Source organism: Dermacentor variabilis, chromosome 9 (genome assembly GCF_050947875.1).
Source record: "Dermacentor variabilis isolate Ectoservices chromosome 9, ASM5094787v1, whole genome shotgun sequence".
Lineage (NCBI taxonomy): Eukaryota > Metazoa > Arthropoda > Arachnida > Ixodida > Ixodidae > Dermacentor > Dermacentor variabilis.
Window position 1 is genome coordinate 34,769,672 of NC_134576.1, and position 23,787 is coordinate 34,793,458.

Below are 23,787 nucleotides of genomic sequence, written 5' to 3' on the forward strand. Positions count from 1 at the left end.
AGGCAGACGTGTACTATCCTTCGCATCGGACCATGAGCTCTGCTGCCTAAATGATGGCAGTCCCACTTTTCTGCGGGGATTGACATACCGCAGCTGCCTGGACTTGACATTTGTTTCCAGATGCCTCAGTGCCAGTGTGAAATGGTTCACGAACAACGAAACGCATGGTAGTGACCACGTTCCAACATATGTTAAAATCGACGGCATACGCAAGTCACACTCTACTACAGTTCTTCATCACATCGACTGGCCTAAATACACATTGCTCATGGAGAAGAATTGCCAAGAGATCCAGGACTGTCTGCCTGGACACATCGAGAAGCTAATTAACGCCGCTGCTCAAGAAGCCACAAGATCTTTCAGGCCTATTCCTAAATTTTCTGAATTCGAAGCAGAATTGGAGCGGCTTCGAGCAATCCGCCGTCGCGCGGAAAGAAGGTACAGGCGCACCAAGTCCATCTACGACCTCAGGGAGGCGAGACGCATACAGAAGAGAATCCAGCGTTGGATCAACTCCCTGCAGTCTCTAAGATGGAAAACCTTCTGTGATACCCTTGATCCGCATAAACCCCTGTCACATATATGGAGAACAGTGCGTGGACTCGAACATCACCGCAACAACGCCACCCCTTCAAATGCCTGGCTCTCTACCAAGGTCGCAGAGAGATCGACGTAGCGGAGGACTTCTGTTTCAAGGTTGCTGGTTTACCGCCATCGCTCGCTATACGTGATCCCCGTGATGTTCCAATCTCGCGGGATTCTCGTATGGACAATCTGTTTTCCATCGAGGAGTTGCAGGCGGCGTTGGCAGCGTGCAGACGTTCCTCATCGCCTGGGCCTGACGGGGTGACATACGCAGCTCTTGGAAACCTCGGTCACACAGCCCGGCATGCACTTCTAGACGTATACAATAATTCACGGCGTGAAGGAGAAGTTCCAGCTGCATGGAAGTCCAGCCGCCTCGTGCCTTTGCTCAAGCCAGGTAAATCACCCCTAGACGTGGCGTCTTAACGTCCCATTGCTCTGGCCAGTTGTCTAGGAAAGGTGATGGAGAGGATGGTGCTGACGCGTCTAGAGTGGTATCTAGAACACTACACGTTATATCCTGACGCTATGGCAGGCTTTCGACGCGGACGCTATTCTATAGATAACGTCATAGATATTGTCTCGTCTGTTTAGCACGAAAAAAGCCTCAGGAGACTGTCAGCGGCGATGTTCCTGGATGTCAAAGGCGCATATGACACCGTAACCCATCAAGCCATCCTGGACGCCTTGGATGAGGTCGGCCTAGGCGGCCTTGTTTTTCGGTGGATATCCAGCTTCTTGAAGGACAGGTCATTCTTTGTGCAAACAGAGGATGGTGCGTCATCACAACGCAACACCTACCGAGGCGTACCACAAGGCGGAGTTTTGAGCCCCACTCAATTTACCCTGGTGCTCATCGACCTGGTCCATACCCTTCCGGAATCCGTCCATGTGTCGATCTATGCAGACGATATCTGCATTTGGTCATCAGGAGCGACGCATCCTCAGGTGCGCGCCAGACTTCAAAAAGCGGCCACACTAACATCAGGTTATCTTCGAGCACGAGGTCTGGAGCTGTCCTGCGAGAAGTGCTCTATAGTCGCTTTCACGCGTAAAGCAATGAAACCGTACGTTATCAGAATTAATGGACAGTCAATTGCCTACGTGAAGACGCACCGCTTTCTAGGTGTGATAATAGATCGAGACCTTTTCTGGAGTCATCATATCTTCTACCTAAAAAGGAAATTAGTCATGATAACCCACGTGCTCAGATTTCTTGCGGGAAAGTCCTGGGGTGCGTCTGTGAGTGCGATGCTCCAACTCTATAAGGCACTGTTCCTCGGTCTCCTGCGCTATAGCTTACCTGTACTGGGTGGGACCGGCAAGACCAACCTCCGTGCCCTCCAATCTGTACAAGCGCAAGCTCTGCGAATTCGCCTTGGTCTTCCCAGATGTGCGTCCACGGCAGCAACAATAGCCATCGCGCATGACCACCCCATCAACACGTATCTTCAAGTCGCCACTTTAAGGATGCATATCAGGCACTTCGCCCGACTTCCACCGCATCATCTCGCCTCCCTTCCTGCCGCTCGACCTCGTTCAGCGTTTAGCAAGATTATTGCCGCCAACCATGTAACTTTACCGTCAGACTTCACGCCTGCAGCACGACCATTTCAACCGCTGTGGTGCCTTCATCCACTCCAGGCTCTTCTTGCTATTCCCGGTATCAAAAGGAAAACGGAGATGTCAACTTTTGCCCTCAAACAAACCGTGCTTTCAGTGCTACATTAACAGCACAGAGGACGCATCCACGTTTACACAGACGGTTCTGTATCCTCTAATAGTTTAGCTGGAGCAGTGGTGATTCCCGCAGAGTGCGTCACCCTCAAGTTCAAGACATCTCACATTACGTCATCGACGGCTGCAGAACTCGCAGCTATCCGTGCTGCTCTAGAGTTTATTGTTCACAAATCATCACATTCATGGTCCATCTTATGTGACTCAAAGGCAGCTCTTCAGTGTCTGATGTCCCCTTTCAACCATGGACCAAATGAGCAACTAGTCGCAGACATCCGACTGCTCCACCATCACGCAATCAACAAGGGACACAACATCATCTACCAGTGGATACCAGGTCACTGTGGATTTTCAGGTAATGACAGTGCGGATGACGCTGCCCGGTCGGCTCATGATGGTGCCCAGATTATACCCATACCGCTGTCAAGAACAGATGCAGCCACAAGTCTTCGCTCCCTCACCCGCGAGCTTACGCAGAATCTGTGGAACACCAGTGATTTCACGAACGCACGTCTCCAGAAATTGGATCCACGTCTGCAACTCCGCCTACCACCAGGGTTGCCACGAGCGGAAGCAACACTTCTGTGCCACCTGTGGCTCGGCGTGGCATTCCCGAACTCCTATTCATTCCGCATTGGAATGGCCGACAGCCCTACTTGTGACACCTGCGGCTGCGAGGAGACGATTCAACACCTCCTATGTGACTGTCCCCGTTACGCAGTGCGAAGAAAAGTGCTCGTGACCGCTCTCGCAAAACTGGACAATCGCCCCTTTACAGAGGAAAAAGCTCTAGGAGATTGGTCCAGACGGGCTTCGGCACTCAAGGCCTTAAGGGCTTTGTTAAAGTTTTTAAGGACATGCGAATTGTGCGACCGCCATTGAACGTTGTAGCGCGTAGTTTCGCGTTACTGTATGAATTTTCTCTTATTTTTTCCATTTTTTTCCTCTTCTTCTTTCTCCTTTTATTCCCTTTACCCCTTTCCACAGCACAGGGTAGCCAGCCGGTACTTACACTGGCTAACCTCCCTGTCTTTCCTCTCCTTTGTCTCCTCCTTCTCCTATAGCTGAGCATGTTTACGGGTGAGCCAACAGGCACACTCGCTTCAGGTTCCCGATCGCGGTCATCGGCTACAAATCGTCGCCAAACGGCCTCGTCGCTGAAACCTCTCACAGGATAGAGATGCCCTCTTCCGCAGTTTTGAAACACCTCCGAGGCTTTTTCGCCTGCAGACGAGCCGACGCCGACGACATGCCACCGTTCGTGCGGGTAGCCGCCATGTTTGTTTCGCAAAACCGCTGGTGCGCTGCGCGCGCTCCGCTGTGGAGACGACACTAGCGAGCGAGCGGCTCGCTTCGCAAGAACGCTGGCCGCCCCAGCGTACCGCCTATGCGCAGTGGCATCTCCGCTTCCCCGCTGGGCCGTAAACCCGCTGAGCTATAACTCTCTAATATTTTGCGTTCACCTGGTAACTTGGCATTAGAATGACTTCACGTTAACTTGCCCATATGACTCACCCCGAGCGTGACTACCACATCCGTCTTTCGTTAATGCATTGGGCGGAAAATGAAGTTCCCCAACACCCGGTATGACATCTTGAACATATTCCAAATGAACATGTTTATCGTGTACAGAATGTCATGAAGATCACCTTAAAGGGTCTGGTAACCAATTTTTGTGCTGCATGTTTCTCTTAGTGCAATGGAAAGCAGACTAGTCTGTGTCCTATCATACAGGGATAACGCAGACAACGCCGTGGGCATCTTTATCAGAATTTTCCGATCTGCATTGAATATGCAGTCGAGCTCAAGAAACAATTCAGGAAAATTCTGCAGTGAAGTACTTGGTGGGACATATTTAACGCAGTTGCGCAGAGCGACAAAGGGACGGGACTTAAAGCGAGCAAACAACACACGACACCAGTCCTGAATCTTCGTCGCTCTGCGCAACAGTGTTAGTAACTCAAGCAATACGCTGGAAAGTGAGACAGGTTAGCGCCATAGCTAACCTGTCTATAGCTAATTATATGCCGGCATTGGTGGGAAGCAGAGGACAAGTGCGGCTCTGCCTGTTAGAATGTCATATTTTGTTTTCGGAGCCGATATTCCTGCGGTTCATGTTTTATGTAGTGTAGAATTATTTTTACGATACTAGAAGCGTTGTCCGAATCTATGCCCCAGTGACGGCTCCCTCCAAGTAACACAAACTGATTGCAAAGGTCAAGCTTTTGCTGGCTGCATGCGCCAGGCTTTGTTCTTTGCCAAGCCACGCTAAGTCGCAGGGTATGCCAAAAGTGCTATTATTGCAGTTCTGGCACCCATTCACGGTACAATTCATCGATGTCATTTTAGACTTCAAAGACAACCCAGATCTAGGGTCCCCAACACGCAAACTCAGGCGCTTAGAACAGCCCCATGTGTGCCGCGATGCATTAAACAGCTCTGCCCGATCTACCCCTTCACTCGTTACTATGAAGTCAGCGTCGCTCGTTAGCGTGCACTCTATAAAATCCCTAATACGTACAGAATAAAACGCAAAAGCCTAATAATACGCCAACAGCGATTTGAAGCAAAAAGTGTCCTGTACATAATAACAGCCGGCTTGTGTACAGTAATATCATATACTATATCTGAAATACCAAGACTTCACCGCCAGGCTGCGCCACTGATTGGGTTTTCAAACTTCTTTTCCAATTTAAAACTAGAATTTCTACTTAAATCGCCAACAGCGTACTGGATTGTATAACCATAAATCAGGTTCATTTCATTTCTATCAGCGTCCAAGAACGCATTCTAGCCGTCAACGTCAGTCCCCTTAAGCGAGCATGGCAACGCTACGAAACGCGGGGAGACCACGAATTCGGGAACCAATTCCACGCCTCTTATCCTGGCTTTTCCAGCTCCTTCTAGTCACCTCACGCTGCCAACATGTTCATGCGCGGCCGTCTCCAGGGCAAGGCGCTCAACTTGAGCACCACGGTGACGAGAACCAGCCGTAAGTTTCGAGTGGGAAAGGGGGGCTCACCCATTTCGCCCCACAGAACCTTCCGTTAAATGTAGTAGAGTTTGCTGTTTGGCTAGTTTGGGAGTACATTGTATTTTCCACGAACACTATAGAATGGGCAGGAGAACCCTCCCTCCTCCTCCCCCCCCCCCCATATATCTCTCATAAAGAAGGAAGAAGTAATCTGGTGAAAACTGCAGACGGATACCTTCCCAAGCCCGTATATCCTACACGAATGGTATCCTGAGGTGCACTCTTCCAAATGGAAAAGCTGTGGAGGCATAGCGACCCTAAATCACATGCTCTGGGCTTGCCCAGCGCTAAGCGGTCGACATGGCAACAAAGAGTCATGGGAATCCTCCCTCCATAGCCAGGAAGAACAAGCCCAAAAACAAGTCATCGGTCAAGCCCAGGCTGCCGGCGGAAACCAACTGATTCCGGCCGACGTCTAGGGGGGAGGTAGACGGTGAAATGGGGAGCTGCGTGTCACTCCGATCACCCATACTCTCGGACGGGTGCAAATAAAGTGCTTTCTTTCTCTCCACGAAAACAGCACAAAAAAGGGACCAAAGAGAGGGAGACACAACGCTGTGTCAGTCCCGTTATTCACACTGTTTCTGTTCCAAGTATATGTATAACCAAAAAGCTTCCATGCATCCGGCGCATTGTAGAAGGCGAGCACTGGTAGACAATCGCACAGCCCTTCTTCTGGTTGTCTATTCTGGTTGGCTGATGTCGCCTATGCCTTTCTTTGGCCTGCACAGCACGCGGTGAGGAGGAGAGAGTGCCCCCTGGAAGGGTACTGAAGGCGAGTGAGAAACCTCGGAGGACGCGTAGTGACTCATCGAGCGCCTCTAAATTTGAAGTTATGGCATCATTCCCAAATATTCTTGGGAATGTATATTTAATGGAAACGGATAGACAGCTTCGACAACAAAACAAGTTTTTAGCGCTAGGTGTTTTCGGGGTCTTAACAGAGATCCTCCCCACACTTCGCCTTTACGCGAATGCGACAGAAGCGTATTGTATTAACTTTCAAGCGCACAGAATCTAATGTAAAAGAGGTACTTTGCTATGAAGCCATATCGCATCAAATGCGCCAGTCATGGGTAGTTTGAGACGGAGAATGCACATTGCAGCGGACCATGCAAACACAAGCGTACTGCATCAGGAACACTGGGAAAGCATTCGCTGCGGGATGACAACCAGCCAACCAATTGGCGGTGGCCGCTGCCGCACTGCGGGACCAGAAACAAAAATAGCCGCTTACGGAGCCGGACGCACGCGATTTCTTTTACACACCTACACTGCGCGTTAAAACAGTCTCTTCTCCGTCAATAATACATGAGATTAACGCAGGTGAGTTACTTGAATCGCGCCGCTGACGTAGCCCGCACGTAGTCATGTCCACTCTGAGGAGATAGAAGCCGTAAAAGCCGCGTTTGGCTACCACTGCACATGACAACAGTTATGGACACGCTGTGAAATTTTATTATCCTGCTAGAACACGGTACGTTTCCGCAAAGTAAAGGTCAAATGAAGGTGAAACTGCCGACACTCGGCAGGTACCTTCAGTGAATTTCACAACGCGACAGCAAAAGAACGCTTATCGTAAGTGAGTGCTAAATTTCATACATGACACTAGATGGCGTTAGCTGGCTATACAGAAAAATGCACACTCATGTAAACAGTGGCGTATGAGTAAATGCAGTACGGTAAATTATTACGACACACTCTCTACCGTATTCATGTAAAGGCGGCTACAGTCAGGTATGCACCAACAGCGGCGCCACTTCATCAGAAGGTGGGAGCAATTACCATCCGACACAGCATTAGCACATGTTCTGTTGAGAAGTTCCACGGCATAAATCACAAATAAATTGGTGCGCTTATTACACAGGCTTGTAGTGAATCAGATTAAATATTACAAGAAATTTCTGCGAGGGGCTTCAACAAGAGTGATAAAAGCTTCAAAGGGCTTGCGTTTACTGATTTCAATTGGGTGCGGCTTTGACGCTCGACATCAGAATGTTCCTCTTGCTGTGCCTTATAAGCCAGAACGTCAAAGGACGGGGCTTTCGATGACATCTTTAGAAAATTACGGTGTATGTTTCAGAAAACATTCTGAATAAAGAAAAACAGCGAGACAGCACAGTCGCTCCCCAAAATAACAAAAAACTCGAGATTTCCTACGAAATCTGCCTTTGGCCCTTTCAACCCAGGCAATGTGTGTCTGAATAAACTGAAACTTAAATTTAAAAGAATAGTATAACTCTGCTTCTGAGGACACGCACCACAGAGCTCGTGGACGAGTAGAGGCAGTCCAAGATGGCGTCCAAGAGGTTCACTCGGAAAAGCCACTGGAGCTCCGTTTCTCTGAAGCGCAATACGTTCTGCTGGAGGGCGTCTTCCCAGGCATACATCTTGACGATACGGATCATCGCCAGCAAGTCTGTAATGACCTTCAGGCGTTCGTCACGGGCACCTATCACTTTTGCCTGCGAGAAAATAGACCAGTATTTTACAGCGAAGCTTCTATGGCTGTCCTCCACAAAAATCTTGGCGGCGAACAGAAAAGGCTTTGCGGCAAAGCCTACTTTCTCGCGAATGCTCTGTAGCTCTCAATGTAATGTAGGTAGCTGCGAAAAAAAATGATACTGAAATTGGATGCCAGGTCAACTCCACCACTATGCCTAGTTTCATTTACTTTTCATAATTAGTTAGTTCACAGTGAAGTTGTAAACATTACAAAATTTGTCTGCTGTCAATGCGCATAGGCATTTACGGAGGGAGTATAGTTACACAAAACGGCTCTAACTCTTGTTTTATCGAAACTATCCCGAAACAAATTGCATGGCAATTAGCCGCTAAGAAGATTCCGGCATTACTCTGAGTTTCATTTACCGTTAATGATTACGTAGTTCACATTGAAGTTCTACATATTGTGTAATTCCCGTCTGCTCTCAATACATGGGCTTCAACGGGAGGGAAAGGGACTATACCATGTCTGTCCGCTAGAATAAAACTCTATTCCTTCAAAATTTAGTTCAGCTAATTAACCAGCCTTCTTTCCATACATATCAGCCAACGTTGTGGAAGCACGCAAGACGTTCGGTCAAGTGGTCAATGCCCGCGTTCCGTCCATGCTTCGCCGCGCGCCAAGAGCGTTCGCTAGCGCGAGCCTGCACGCTAGGCTCCTCGCGACGAGCTGCAAGTACCAATCCCGAGAAGAACAACAAGAATAAAAATTATCTAAAACAGCTCATTGGCAGCCTTATACCACAGTGTGTTTGTTTCTAAGGGATAAACTTGCTTCATTCAATACTGAGCCTATATAAAATACAGTTGTGCACAATTGCGGTAAAAAACAACATCGAACTATATCCAAGTGCGAACGCAGGCACTGCAAGGATCCTCCCTAGCCTCCACAACGTTGACTGCTATGTGTGAAACGGAGTATAGGAAGTTTTCTCAATCGCAAATTACAAGGAAAGATGGTTTGCTTCGTGCACTCCTTGTTCCTTCCCATATTCAAGAATCTCCTTCTCTCTCTCTCTCGTGCACTCCTTTGGACTGCGTCCCGGTCAACGCATATCGTCACTCGCGTCGAAGCTCCGAATCCAGCTGCGTCTGAACGGTGCTCCGTCGCAGCTGTGTCGACGACACCTACGCATTCGGAGCTGCGACGTAAAAGCCCTTCGGCTGCAGCTCGGTGTATGTATGAGGTAGGGCGTGACGTAGCCACCCCTCGGTCTTGCTGCAAGATGGGAAATTCAAGTTTTTTTATATTTAGGACCTTTTCTTACTTTTTTGCTTTTAACGTTGCCTTTCAGATTATCTAACCCGAGAGCCTTGTAATGCATGCGCTGACGTCCAATTCCGTTTTTGTGCGCATAACTTTGTTTCCTTTCAATCAAATTTTTCAGTTGTGAGAATGCGCTTCCTCGTGTCCACACTTTTCCTTTGTTGTCTTTGTGCGCTTTTACAGTTTTAAAATGCAAGTGAACCAACTAGCCAATTTATCCATTCTGTTACTGTTCTCTATGATTTTTACCGACACTCAGCTGCTTTTTTTTTCAGACTTGGCCTGTTCTCGGTAGCCGTCTTGTTCCCTCTTTGGCTGCTGTGCTTGTTTATTGACGGACACACGAGTGGAACATGCCGATTCACAAGGGTGGATCAAGAATGTTCCATACCCAGCATAACGCGCGCAGTTGGCACTTGCCCAGTGACAAAGTTTCTGTATACTGGGCAAAACAGCAGGCAGCAGCCAGTACACGGAAAGTGCGGGAAAAGGGCAACGAAAACATTGCTTTCTCGATCAAAGTTTTGTTCTGAACAGGCCATGCGAGAACACAGGCACGAAACCGTGTGACGCAGGCAAATAAATGTTTGCTAAACGAGCACCTGCACTCACCCATAACCTTTTCTGGAAGGAGGAGCACAGTGCGGGCAGGCACAGAATGAAAACGGTCCATGCGGCACAGCAGAGTGAAGGGCCGACGCCAGTGCGTGCTGCGAGCATCCAGAAGACGATGGGAAGCGACAGCACTCCGAACAGTGGCATGGGAACAACGAAAACGCAGTTGCCCACCTGCCAACAGTCGACGGTCAGCATCGAAGTGATGCGACCTGCCGTGTAGCGTGCCCTGGTGAGAGTCGACATTGACGTCACCTGAAACACCAACAATGTTCAGGTGTGCACATGTCCACGTGTCCAATGTTCAGGTGGTCCCATACAGCACTGTGCCTTTGATTCGAAAGCATCAAACGGCCCATTGAGTGAAAAAGCCGGCGTTTAAACTAAAGCGAACAACGGCACTTAAATTCCAATTGGCTGCGACGACACGTCAAGAGCGCACCTCGACGGAGCACAGCAGGATAAAGGGACCACCACCTGCTGCCGCACTAGCGCGCCAGGCGTTGCGTGAGAGGAGAGGGCATCGCCACGACGCCGCGTCAGCTTCACTCTCGAAAGTCTGTGTTATCCGCGCGCTCCTTGTCCGCGTCACCTCTCGCCTGCCTTGTAACTAAGGCCAAATCGAAACACCCCAAGCCAGCCAAGCGTCTCAACGTGGTCGCTTGCCCGCGAGGAGTTCAAACTCGAAGAACCGCTCAACGGCGTTCCATTGGACATGATTGCTTTCGCATTCACAGCTCATAAGAACTGCTTAGGTATCGTCGAATTTTGCTTTTCATTAAAAATTCTTTAGGTTTAACTGCCATCAGACTGGTAAAACACTACTGACCTTCTTGAATATGAAGCCTCTGAGGACACTGTCTACTCGGCAGCCTAGCATGTTCACGACTTCCATCTGGTAGGACGACATCAGCATTTCACCGGCGGTGGTTGCCACAAACAGAAATGTCGCGGTCGCCATGCCGACGCTGGTGCGGCTATCTATCAGTAGCCTGGAAATGGGTGAATGAAAATAAAGGAGGGTTCGCGTGGTTTAGTCACTGCAGAACAATTACGAGAAATGAACTCTCAGAGCTACACCACCATTTATGAGAAGTGGTGATGTTGTCTAAACAGATGTCGCCGAATTACAAGGTAGAATAAAATGTGCAGGATAAAGAAAATATCACTTCTATTCTTTGTCTGTTTCCGCATCGCAATTTGCCTGCAGAGTGCTATCATTTAATAAAAAGATCCTAAAGACGTTTAGGTGCTAGGTAAGTATTTCTCGATAAAAAGTTGTTTTCATTGCGTTGTTTTCACTTTTCAGAATCTAGTACTACGGTAAAAGGGCACACTTACAGGGCTTATAGCATAGTTCCAGCAGCACAATAATACAATAATACCATGTAAAAGCTATTGCGATGTCACGACATTATTTGCAAAACAGGGTAGTGGGATTGGTCATGCGTATAATTATTTTAACATATCACAACACTTCGTACCAGTCTTTGGGTTCAGTTGGTCACTTTATTTCTTGTGGCAATTTATATCACAGCAAAGGTCGAAGAAAGCAATTCCATAATTCTTAAAGACAGCAAACTTGCATTATTGGCTGAAGCGTAAATTTCTGTTCCCTGTGTCGCAAGTGATCCTCTGCATTGACAGCGTGCGGTGATTGTGATAAGCTAACATCGTGTGCTTTGGTATCTTAATATTTAATCTTATCGTTCTACTTTAGGCGTGTTCCGGGTTGAGTGATAATATCGGCACTCCATTAAAATCTGTATGGATGGAAACTATGAGTGCCTCCTTTAAAACGGGGTGGAGGGTTGTGCCAAAAATCTCTTTTTGTTATTTAGCCTAATGTGTTGCCTGTCCTATTACTTTTTTAGAGGCTAAAATTCTCAGCTTAAAACTTTCTGCACCAATAATGGTAACGTTGTTTTTGTATGCCTCCGCTGTTTGTAGTCTCCCTACTTTTCTCCCACCACACCTCCAATCGCCTTTTACTAATCTCTATTGTGGACACGTTTACTTTCCCCTGCTAGCCCTGAACCCAAGGGCTTTATGGAGGCTAGCGCAGCTTAACCCCACAGTCAGGTAGATATCTTCATATTCTAATGAAACATGTTCCATCGTTTTCCTAGCTTAACCGCAGAAAACACAAGCTTCTTCTTCCTTGATGTACCTCTCTTTGTAGCAGCGCCTTCTAATGCACCCTGATCTCGCTTCGCAAAGTAAGGAGCCTCCTTATGAGTTATGACAAATTTCTTTCCTGATTTCATTCTCACTTCTTAAGTAGTTACAGCCGGCTTCATTTCCGTTGCCGCCACCCAGGAAAGTGTGTAAGCCTCTATGACTATGTGTTTAATGTTCTGCGTTACTATATTGCTCAGTATAGGGTAGCATACTTGCTCGTAAGCTTCCTAGTTGTTTTCCTTCACTGTGAGTCAATATTTTTGTACAAATAGCTGAACATCCTCGCAATTTATTTCCTTTCTGTCATGTTCCTCAGTCGTTTTTTCTAAATCGATTTTGCTCTCGGCTTCCCTAACTTCAAAACTTGTCCAGCACATATCACCCTATACGACTTCATTTGTAGTCTTCCCGTGAGCATCCAATGCGTGGCGTCCCACTGACCTCTAGTAGCCGCCGAGTTCTGATTAGACCTCTCCCTTCAAGCGTTTCCAAATGTAAGTCCCGTAATCATTATACGTTTCCACATATCCCGGAGCATCTCGTATATATTTTATACCCGTAGCGCTGTGTGTTTCGTTGTGGCTGCATATATATATATATATATATATATATATATATATATATATATATATATATATATATATATATATATATATATATATATATTGTTACGCATGAAGAAAACGAAGACCAGTGACCAGCGGGCTTGTGGTCCCGAGTGGAGGAAGGAAGAAGAGAACGACGCTGAGTTGATTAACCAGCTGGCCGCTCTTGCGCTCACCTTCGATCGCGACCTAAAGTAAACGGTCCCCTTCATCCGTAAGGGTTAAAAACGGTCTCCTTCGCACGTAACAAAGTCGTGGAGGTGCGGGGTATCGCTGACAACAACGGAACCGTCACTGCCACAGCTTCGTCGAAGCCGTCGACTTGCCGGCCTCCCGCCATCAGCCGTGATCGTTTTCGACATGCCAGAAGAAGGAGCCGCTCCTAGGGCAGCGCCTAGCAGTCCACTGCCATGCTACCGAGTTCCACCCACCTTCGGAGGCAAAGCGGGGGAAGATGCCGACGAGTGGCTCGTCCACTACAAACGAGTGAGCAAGTCCAACGGGTGGGATGCTACCGCTCAGCTCACCAATGTGGTGTTCTCCCTGACCGATACCGCCCTCGTGTGGTACAAGAACCACGAGGATGCGCTTACGACGTGGGAACATTTTGTTGACGAGCTAAAGGCGTGTTTTGGGGACTCAGTCGCCAAAAAGAAGCGTGCAGAGCAGACACTGTCTCAACGGGCGCAGCTACCAGGTGAGACATGCACAACATATATCGAAGAAGTATTAAAGCTGTGCAAGGTGGTCAGTGCTCGCATGTCGGAAGAAGATAAAGTTGGACATTTGCTGAAAGGAGTGGCTGAGGATGTGTATAATTTTCTAATTGGAAAGGAGAGCCTCAGTTCTGTGTCTGACGTCATTCGGCACTGCAGAACTTTTGAAACGCTCAAGATGCGCCGGATTGCGCCAAAGTTTGGTCGATTGGCAAACGTTACGACGGTTGCCAGTGTGGACACGAGTCCTTGCCTCGACCTTCCTTCCACCATCCGACAGATTGTCCGCGAGGAACTTTCCCGCCGCGAGGAGTTGCTTTCAACTGCTGACCACCATGGCGTGTACACGTCACGTGAGGCTATGACGACGCCACATTCGGCCCCTTGGCAACCGATGGTTACCGCAGCGGCCGTAGAGTACAGCGCAGCCCCACCGTCGAGGATGACAACACGCCCTCCGACTCCGCGCTATGACCAACGCGCTCAACGCACGCCTACTCGACGCCCGATGTATCGTCGTGACACACGCCACGAACCAACCCACTACACGCGGGAAAATGATAATATCCGCTTCATTGACGAACAACCAAGGTTTCGACCTCTCCCGGTGTGTTATTCCTGCGGTGTCCCGGGTCATATATCGCGGTTTTGCAACCAGCGTAGGACCACGTGGTATGGCCAGCCCTCAGAGTTTTCTCGGCCCTCCGAACGGTCACACGGTGCCCCGTGGCCACCACACGTATCATCTGGCGACAAGTATTGGCTCAGCAGCTCCCGGAATCGCTCCCCGGCATCTGACAGGAGTTTGACACCCCCACCGCAACGTCGTGCTCCCCGTTCTCCCTCACCGCGGCATCGCACCACGTCCCCTTCGTCACCGGAAAACTAGCTAGCGCGGCCGATGGAGGTGAGGTCGCTGGAGACATGCTACTGACAGAAATGCCTCCTGTGTTGATGCTGAAAAACAAAGTGCGCGTTCTTGTAGATAATGTCCCTGTGATGGCTCTGGTGGACACAGGCGCAACAATTTCTGTTATGAGTGTCTCTTTTAAACACGTGTTAGGACGAAAGGTTTTGTTTAAATGGGACGAAGGTTCAAAGTTCTGTGGAGTGAGTGGCGAGCCGTTGCGACCTATTGGGGTGTGTAGTGCTGACGTGTTTTTGGGAGGCCATGTTATTACGACAGAGTTTGTAATAATTCCTCGGTCGACCCATGATGTTATTCTCGGCATGGACTTCTTGCGGGAGTGTGGTGCTACTGTCGACTGCCGCACAGGGAAAGTATTCATAAGTGGTGCGATTCCATCAGGACTCCTGGAGAACCCTGTAGATCGCGAAACTACACTGTGTGTTTGTGGTGATACGGTCATACCTGCGTCATCTACCGTTTGCGTTCCCGTTGTCTGTTGCGGCGCCGATTCCGACAGCTTCGAAGCTACCGTAGAACCGATGCACTTTAACTGTGTGAAGAAGAATGTGTTGGTGCCACATTGTGTGGTGTCAATCAAAGGCGGACGCACTGGCTTATGGACAGTAAACTGTTCTAAAGAGCCCGTTATACTACCAGACGGCATGAAATTAGCCTTCGCCAGGGAACACGCGTCCTTTTCAGTGGCTGAACTTACAGATGTGCCGGAAGAACCGGATGGCCACAGTTCGGAAACGGCCCTTTTGTCGATGGTCAATAAATCGCTCAGCACGAGTGAACGCCGAAAGTTAGTGCGTGTGCTTTCGAAGCACGTTTCAGTATTCGACTTTGCGCAGAAAGACAAAATGCCTGCGATCCCTGCGTCTAGAACGCGCCATACCATCAACACGGGTTCGGCAAATCCGATTAGACAAAAGCCATATCGTGTTTCACCATCAGAGCGCCAGATTATCAATGAACAAGTGCACGAAATGATGAAAAAGGGAGTCGTACAAGAGTCAGCGAGTCCGTGGGCAGCTCCAGTGATCCTTGTTAAAAAAAAAGACGGATCTTGGAGATTTTGCGTCGACTATCGCCGTTTGAATGCTATAACAAAAAAGGACGTGTACCCATTTCCACGTATTGATGACGCAATAGACTGCCTTCATTCCGCCTCTTACTTTTCCTCAGTAGATTTACGATCTGGCTATTGGCAAATTCCGATGCATCCTGACGACAAGGAGAAGACTGCCTTTGAAACCCCTGACGGCCTCTTCGAATTTAATGTGATGCCATTTGGATTGTGCAACGCTCCGGCAACTTTCGAGAGATTTATGGATACTGTTCTGAGCGGCTTGAAGTGGAACATCTGCATGTGCTACCTCGAAGACGTCGTCATCTTTGGCCGCACCTTCAGTGAACACAACTCGCGCCTGGATATTGTCCTGAACTGCATCAGAAACGCTGGTCTAGTTTTAAACTCTAAGAAATGCCACTTCGGTGAACGCCAAACCCTTGTGCTTGGGCACCTTGTCGACAAGGATGGCATCCGCCCTGATCCCCAGAAAACAGCAGCCGTTGAAGCGTTCAGTGCACCACGCTCTGTCAAGGAGCTCCGTAGTTTTCTGGGGCTTTGTTCCTATTTCCGCCGATTTATTCCTAAATTCGCCGACGTCGCGTATCCGCTGACATGCCTGCTACGAAAGGACACCCCCTTTGAGTGGACTCCGGAGTGCGACTCTTCTTTACGTCAGTTGAAGTTTCTGCTGACGTCACGACCGGTTCTTCAACACTTCAGTCCTTCAGCTCCGACGGAACTCCATACGGATGCCAGTGGCATAGGTATTGGTGCCGTCCTAGTTCAACGCTACGGTGACCGCGAACACGTGATCGCATATGCAAGCCGCTCATTAAGTAGGCCCGAGCAGAATTACACTGTCACAAAACAAGAATGCCTCGCGGTAATATTTGCGGTTCAGCGGTTTCGTTCTTACCTGTATGGACGCCCCTTTACAGTGGTCACCGACCACCACTCATTGTGTTGGCTTGTGAATCTTCGTGACCCTTGTGGCCGTTTTGCGCGCTGGGCGCTCCGACTGCAAGAATACAGCTTCACCGTATCTAATAAGAGCGTTCGACGACACGCTGACGCGGACTGCCTCTCGCGTATGCCACTTAGCATCACGGACTGTGACGCCGACGACTTCGATCACCTCGTGGCTTCTGTGTCGCAGCGTTTTCCAGACTTCGACTGCTTCAAAGCCGAACAGCGAAAAGACGATAAATTAACACCGCTCTTCGCCTCGACGACAGCAAACCATTTCTGTGTACGTGATGGACTCCTGTATAAGAAGAACTTTTCCAGCACTGGCGCACGTTTGCTCCTAGTGGTACCGGAGAGCCTTCGCACAGCGATTCTGAGTGCTATGCACGATGACCCTACGTCTGGCCATTTAGGTTCGGCGAGGACGCTCTACCGGATTCAGGAGCGCTTTTATTGGCCTGGAATGCGACAGTCTGTTGAGACGTATGTGGCCAGTTGCTTGCAGTGTCAGCGCCACAAACGGCCATCTACTGCTCCAGCTGGTCTCCTGCAGCCGATCCCGCCTCCAAGCACGCCTTTCCAACAAGTGGGCATTGACTTCGTAGGTCCATTTCCAAAATCAGCCAAGGGAAATCGTTGGATAGTTGTTTGCGTCGACTACCTCACGCGCTACTGCGAGACGGCGACCGTGCCCTCCGCAACTGCCACTGACGTTTCAACATTCCTACTGCAGTATGTGATCCTGCGACATGGTCCGCCTCGCGTGATCATCAGCGACCGTGGACGACAATTCACAGCGGACGTCGTAGAGGAGCTGCTTCGTTTGTGTGGATCCCACTTGCGTCACTCGACACCATACCATCCACAAACGAATGGGCTTACGGAGCGCACCAACCGCACAATTGTAAACATGCTATCCATGTATGTTTCATCCGACCACAAGAACTGGGATGACGTACTGCCTTTTATCACGTACGCGTTCAACACCGCCAAGCACGAGACTACCGGCTATAGCCCTTTCTTCCTGCTGTACGCATGGCCACCCCGGTACACAATCGACACTGTTTTCCCTTTCTGTAGTCATGAAAATCGCACTGTCGCCGAGACTCTCTGCCTTGCCGAAGAAGCTCATCGTATTGCTCGTTTGCGCACTTTGGCATCGCAGGACAGATCAAAAGAACGCTACGACATTCGCCACCGTCCGGTAACCTATCGCCCTGGTGATTTAGTTTGGCTGTGGACTCCAGTACGGAAACGCGGGTTATGCCAAAAGCTTTTGGCCACCTACGATGGACCATTTGTTATTCTTAACAGACTCACGGAAGTAACGTATAACATAGCTCGCCTCACGGCGAGTGGTAGAAGAGCTGCCAAGACACAAGTGGTCCATGTCGCCCGCTTGAAATTGTTCACGTCCAGGCAAATGGATTAACTCACCCGGCGGGCTTCGTCTGTGACGAGGGGAATCTTACGCATGAAGAAAACGAAGACCAGTGAACGTGCTTGTGGTCCCGAGTGGAGGAAGGAAGAAGAGAACGACGCTGAGTTGATTAACCAGCTGGCCGCTCTTGCGCTCACCTTCGATCGCGACCTAAAGTAAACGGTCCCCTTCATCCGTAAGGGTTAAAAACGGTCTCCTTCGCACGTAACAATATATATATATATATATATATATATATATATATATATATATATATATATATATATATATATATATATATATATATATATATATATATATATTGCCTTCGTTTATTCATACACCAAGGTATTTGTATTCTTTTACTGCGATAATACCGATTTTCTTAGCTAAATATCAATCTTAAATTCTCACCTTCCTGTGGATGGATAGCCAGACATCATATATGATTTTTTTTGTTTGCAAGAAACACAATGTCGCCGCCGGCTAGTCCCTCAGGACCTCAATAAAAGTTCATTGTCTGTCTGTCTGCTGCTCGACTATAGTGCCCGCCTGTTTGTATGAGAGGTTATGGCCAGTATTGCTTCCTTCTAGCGTCCATACCATGCTTAATTTTTACATCATAAATAACCATGAGGATAAAAGGAATCCTTGTCTTAGTCTTGCAGATATCCACTATTTCCTCACTCATCATTCTTTCCCATTCAACGCAGACGTTTTTTGTTTTTTTTGTAAATGTACCTGAAAAGTTGTATACAAGCCTTCTCCACCCAAAATATCCCACAAAATGTTGCGGTTAACGTCACACGCTCGGGTGATGTCTAAAAGAGCGATATATAACGGTCTACTTTCTACTGTGGATATTTGAGTACACTATGTAACAACAAATGAGTTATCATCCAGACGCTTACCGATTCTGAAGCCCTCCTGAAGTTCTCCCCATATGTCACTATGTTTTGCCCATACTTGTAGTTTTAATGTACTTGCAGGCATTGCTAACTTGTACAGTACCGATGTGATAGTCAATGGCCTCGATGACTGAGTTCGATCTTTTTTCTCCTTACCTGTATGAATTCCTTCTGTTTTGTCGCCAACTGTCTGGCATTCGCCTATATTATGAGTTTTTTTATATACTTACGTTTATAGCGATAGGAATTATATAAGCACTAGGCGTATTTCTGCCTTCGCCATCGCCATCGCCGGCGGTGGCGCCATGGTGTTCCATATAAAATTCAAGCACAATAATGTCGCTGCACCCCGTATGTGAGAGTGACAAAGTGCGAGGGTGAGCCGACGATGGCAGCGCAATCTCGCGCGCACAACGGAGCAAAGCGGGGAGAAACCACGTCCTATTCCGTCACACGCAAGGTACCGAGGAGAGGGTAGAGAGGGGCGGGAGGGGGGGGGGGTGTCCTACTCTGGCGGTTGCTGCGTGTGGCGTGGTCGCGCGGGCCCTGTCTTGAAAGGGCTCAGCGATGGGCACAGTCTAGGTGCGCCGAGGGCTCATAGCTTCACGTGCGCTGTATTTTCGTCGCTTAATAATTTCTATACGTTTGATAGTTGAGCTGAAGGGGTCGCCTCTCTCCCAATTCATGAGGCAAACAATAGTTGAAGTTGACGCGCGAAACATTTTGCAAATACGAAACTGTCATTCATCGTTTCTAATTTGTAAGCAAGCAAGACAGCCTTGCAGCAGTCATCAAATGCTGTGAAGCAGATATTGTCTTTGGAACGGAAACATGGTTGTATACCGATATCGACAATAATGACTTTTCTATGTCTCGTAACATGCTTGTATTTAGGGAGGATAGGCGAACCCCATGCGGCGGTGGCATCATTATAGCTACGAAGAAATATGTACAATCTAGACTACTTGAAATTGCGTCACGCATAGAAATTATATGGATTTCACTGTAGCTGTCCGATATTGTAATCTGTATCGTCAGCGTATGTTGTCGTCCGCCGGATTCGCCTGGTGAATTCATCGAAAACCTGAACAAATCGCTCGGTTTCATTCACGATATGGATCCAGCATCTGTAATAATTCTTGTTGACCAACTTGACTACCCTGGCGTAAATTGGCGTACGTGTGCACCCGAAGGCAATACTAGTCGGAAAAACGAATGTAAAGAATTCCTCGATTTGCTTTCCCGCTTTGGCTTATCAGAAACTGTTTCTGCGCCGACGCGTGCCAAGTCGATATTAGGCCTCGTGTGAACAGTCCCTCCAGAAAATATGACTGCGCACGTGTTAGAGTGCTTCAGTGATCACAGGGCTTTGCATTGTTAGTGCATATTAAATAGAAAAAAAAAACCTGAAACACCAAGGAAAACGATCTGCAATACGCACGTGCTAATGTTCGCCTACTGAACCCTTAATTGTCATCCTTCTGGGAGCAGTTCTTGTAATCGGTATCAAGCCACTCTGCGAAAGAGAGTTGGACTCAGCGCAAGACTGGCTGAGCTTAACGAAACACACATTCCAAAAGTCACAATCACAACGTCGTCTCGAAATATGCGGTTTACAAGACACGTAAAGGGCTGCATCAGCAAGAAGAAGTGCATTTACGCTAAGGAAAAATGATCGGCCTCCGAGGATGACTGGAAAAGTTACCCCGAACTGTCAAAACTATGTCACGCAAAAATTGAATCATCTAAAAATAAATTCTTTAACCACAATATTTCCACGCTACTGAGAACCGATTCTCAAAGGTTCTGGAAAGTAATCTACCCTAAGTCCTCTAGAGCTAGTGTTATATATATAGTAAAGAATGTTAACATTCATTTGTGCTCACAGGTCGCCACATAAATTAATCCATTTTAGCTCAGTGTTTACCGAGGAAATTTCGATCCCGCCAAGCGCGCATACTGGTTGTAAAAGTGCCACCATGGACGAAATCCTGGTTACGGAAGAAGGAGCAGAACAAGCTATTGACGGTTTGTCTAATAATTCAAGTTCAGATCCCTACAGTTTCTGCCCTAAACTGCTCAAGCTAACTAAAGCAACAATAGCCTGCATTTTCACTGCAATATTTGAGCTGTCTATTGACACAGGTTGCGTGCCTGATGCATGGAAATCTGCTCGTATATTTAAATCTGGAGAGCGTTCTACCCTCGCAAATTACAGGCCCATCTCATTAACAAGCATACCCTGTAGACTACTTGAACACCTAATCTCATCCGCAATGAGGAAGTCCTTAGATCAGCACAACTTTCCTTTAACCAGACCAGCATGGTTTCCTGCATGGGCGTTCCTGCGAGTCACAGCTATTTGAACTGACGGCTCACCTTCACGACGCTGTACACTGTCAAATTAGAATAGACGCTGTCTCAACGCGACAGCACTAAGGGCACCGTGTCGCAGAAAATGCAGTGTCCGCGTCGGCATGAAACAAATGCTCCACAACCACGCATTCCGATTCACGCAGGCCCTCTACCTGGCACGTTTACTGAACCACTTGAACTTCTCAAAGTAAACTGCGCCAGAAAACTCGTAAAATACGACTTACACACGAGCTACACACGTGACAGCGTCCGAGTGTAATTGGAATATAAGAAAAAACACACTGCTGGTACGCGGAAACCCAAACGCCAACCTCTTTTCCAGCTGCCATTTGAGGTCTGTATTAGGAGCGGGGCGCTCCGCTCGGCCTTGCAACACCATCCAGAATGCGCGCGCTTCCGTGCATCCGCGGCAGTGGTCGCCATTTGGGGGGGTGGGGGGGAGTGAACAGAAAAATGAACCAGAAAGCTCACTTTCGTGCACAGCACTAGCCTCCAGCATTTCCAGGAAAACATTGCGGTTACATTAGCTGCAGTTGCCGGGAAGCGCGGGAAGCAGTCGGGGATCTGAGAACGCTATTGTGCTCCTCTCTTAAAGGCGAATCTTGAGCGTCCGCCAAGTTTTTCATCGACTTCGCAAAAGAGTTGGACAAGATGGCTCATACTCGTATTAAAATAAAGATGGATAACCTTAATATAAGCAGGAATATGATGAACTGGATCGTCAATTTTCTAGGCAACCGATAGCAGTTTATTACTGCAATTTAATCTTGCTCCTTATTGACACCTGCGAAATCTGGTGTGCTCGAGGATCGGTGTTTGGGCGCGTTCTGTTCCTTGTTTCCATTAATAACATAAGGAATAACCTTACTTCCACTGTGAGGCTATTTGCTAACGACTGTGTCGTTTACACAAACATTAAAATCCTGATGATACTAATTTCCTGCAGGCGGACCTTGGTGAAATCAAGGTCGGCCTGCAGTGGTGCGAAAACTTGCAAATGGGGATAAACGTCTCCAAAGCAAAAGCCACGACATCTACCACGAGCACTGTACCCCAAACTTGCTTTTACACTATTAATAACGTGGCCTTTGAAAAAGTGTCTAAAGTAAAATATCTAGGCGTTCACATTTTTTTGCACCTGACGTAACCCCAGCCCATTGGCTACACATAGGTAGCAAAGCGTCTAAAAAAGCCCTCGGTTCTGTCAGGCGCCAGCTATACTCAACAAACCAAGCCACCAAACATTTAGCCTACGTTACTTTAGTTAGATCGCAACTAGAATATGCCGCTATCATTTGCAATCCGCATCCAGAATATATTTCCAACAAACTCTAATCGCTAAAGGAGGCGGCTGGATATGTCCCGACAAAATATTCGCATCACTAACGTGTAACTGACATTGAGGTATTTGTAAATTTATGCATGCTCAAAAAAAGAACGCTTGTTACACTGTCATCTCAATTTCACCGACTATACCATAATCCTTCGGTATTCACAGAAGCCCATGTCAAATTGCCGCTTCGCATCTTACCCCGATTAGATCACCACAGCCAAAATTCGACGGCACTAAACTTATGCGTCAGTCGCCATTATTCCTTGCCGTGTACCACTCGAACAAACTGCCCACTGAAATCACCTCAGAGAACAACCACGATGATTTTGTTAATAAACTGAAGTGCTGGATGCATACTGATGTGTAATAAGGCTTCGACGACCTATATTTTCATCTTGTATTTGTATTTTTCAATCTTGTATTTGTATATTGTCAAGTGGTAGTGTCGGTGAAGAGAGCAGCGAAGCCGTGAGTAACGAAACTAGCGTTTTATTGGGCAAACATGTGCCCTCCAAAAATAGGCTACACTCAACGAATAACGACAGCGGCGAACACAGTCGGCGATGGTCGAAAATCTGATCAGCTGGTAAAACCCGTCAGCTTTTATACATGAGCCATCGAACTTTCCAGAGTAATCGCTGGTGCCCACGTGTCTTGCCCAAAGCTGTGCCCATTCGCGTCGCTCATAGATGCAAAGATTACACAAGGTTTCGCAACAACAGATAGCGGATAGAAACATTGTTATCATTCCAGAAACTTCCGATACATGCAGGCGCGTCCTGCGCCAAGCGATAACATTTGTTAGACGGTGAACAGCGCTCACGCGTAAAAGATGAACAAGTTCACTTGTTAATATCTCAATCTTGCATCTTGTTTTTCGTTAATGTCTTCTTCCAATTTACTGGCGCTGCTATGTGTAGTGTTCATTCATTGCTTATTTTCAACCCCATATGTCATCACCATCATCATCAGCCTAGTTACGCCCACTGCAGGGCAAAGGCCTCTCCCATACTTCTCCAACTACCCCGGTCATGTACTAATTGTGGCCATGTTGTCCCTGCAAACGTCTTAATTTCATCCGCCCACCTAACTTTCTGCCGCCCCCTGCTACGCTTCCCTTCCCTTGGAATCCAGTCCGTAACCCTTAATGACCATCGGTTATCTCCCCTCCTCATTACATGTCCTGCCCATGCCCATTTCTTTTTCTTGATTTCAACTAAGATGTCGTTTACCCGCGTTTGTTGCCTCACCCAATCTGCTCTTTTTTTATCCCTTAACGTTACGCCCACCATTCTTCTTTCCATAGCCGTTGCGTCGTCCTCAATTTCAGCAGAACCCTTTTCGTAAGCCTCCAGGTTTTTGCCCCATATGTGAGTACTGGTAACACACAGCTGTTATACACTTTCCTTTTGAGGGATAGTGGCAACCTGCTGTTCATGATTTGAGAATGCCTGCCAAACGCACCCCAGCCCATTCTTATTCTTCTGGTTATTTCAGTCTCATGATCCGGATCCGTGGTCACTACCTGCCCTAAGTAGATGTATTCCCTTACCA

At 48.0% G+C, this 23,787-nt stretch overlaps 1 protein-coding gene across 1 annotated transcript in view; it reads right to left on the reverse strand.

Annotated features, from left to right (window-relative positions):
- Positions 1 to 23,787, reverse strand: part of LOC142592599 (ATP-binding cassette sub-family C member 2-like) — a 244,672-nt gene that overhangs the window by 126,886 nt on the left and 93,999 nt on the right. Inside the window, exons 9-11 of the mRNA XM_075704136.1 lie at positions 10,573 to 10,735; positions 9,741 to 9,998; positions 7,618 to 7,821 (exon numbers count right to left, since the gene is read on the reverse strand). Of these exons, the coding sequence (XP_075560251.1) occupies positions 7,618 to 7,821; positions 9,741 to 9,998; positions 10,573 to 10,735 (625 nt within the window). The remainder of the gene's footprint in view (positions 1 to 7,617; positions 7,822 to 9,740; positions 9,999 to 10,572; positions 10,736 to 23,787) is intronic.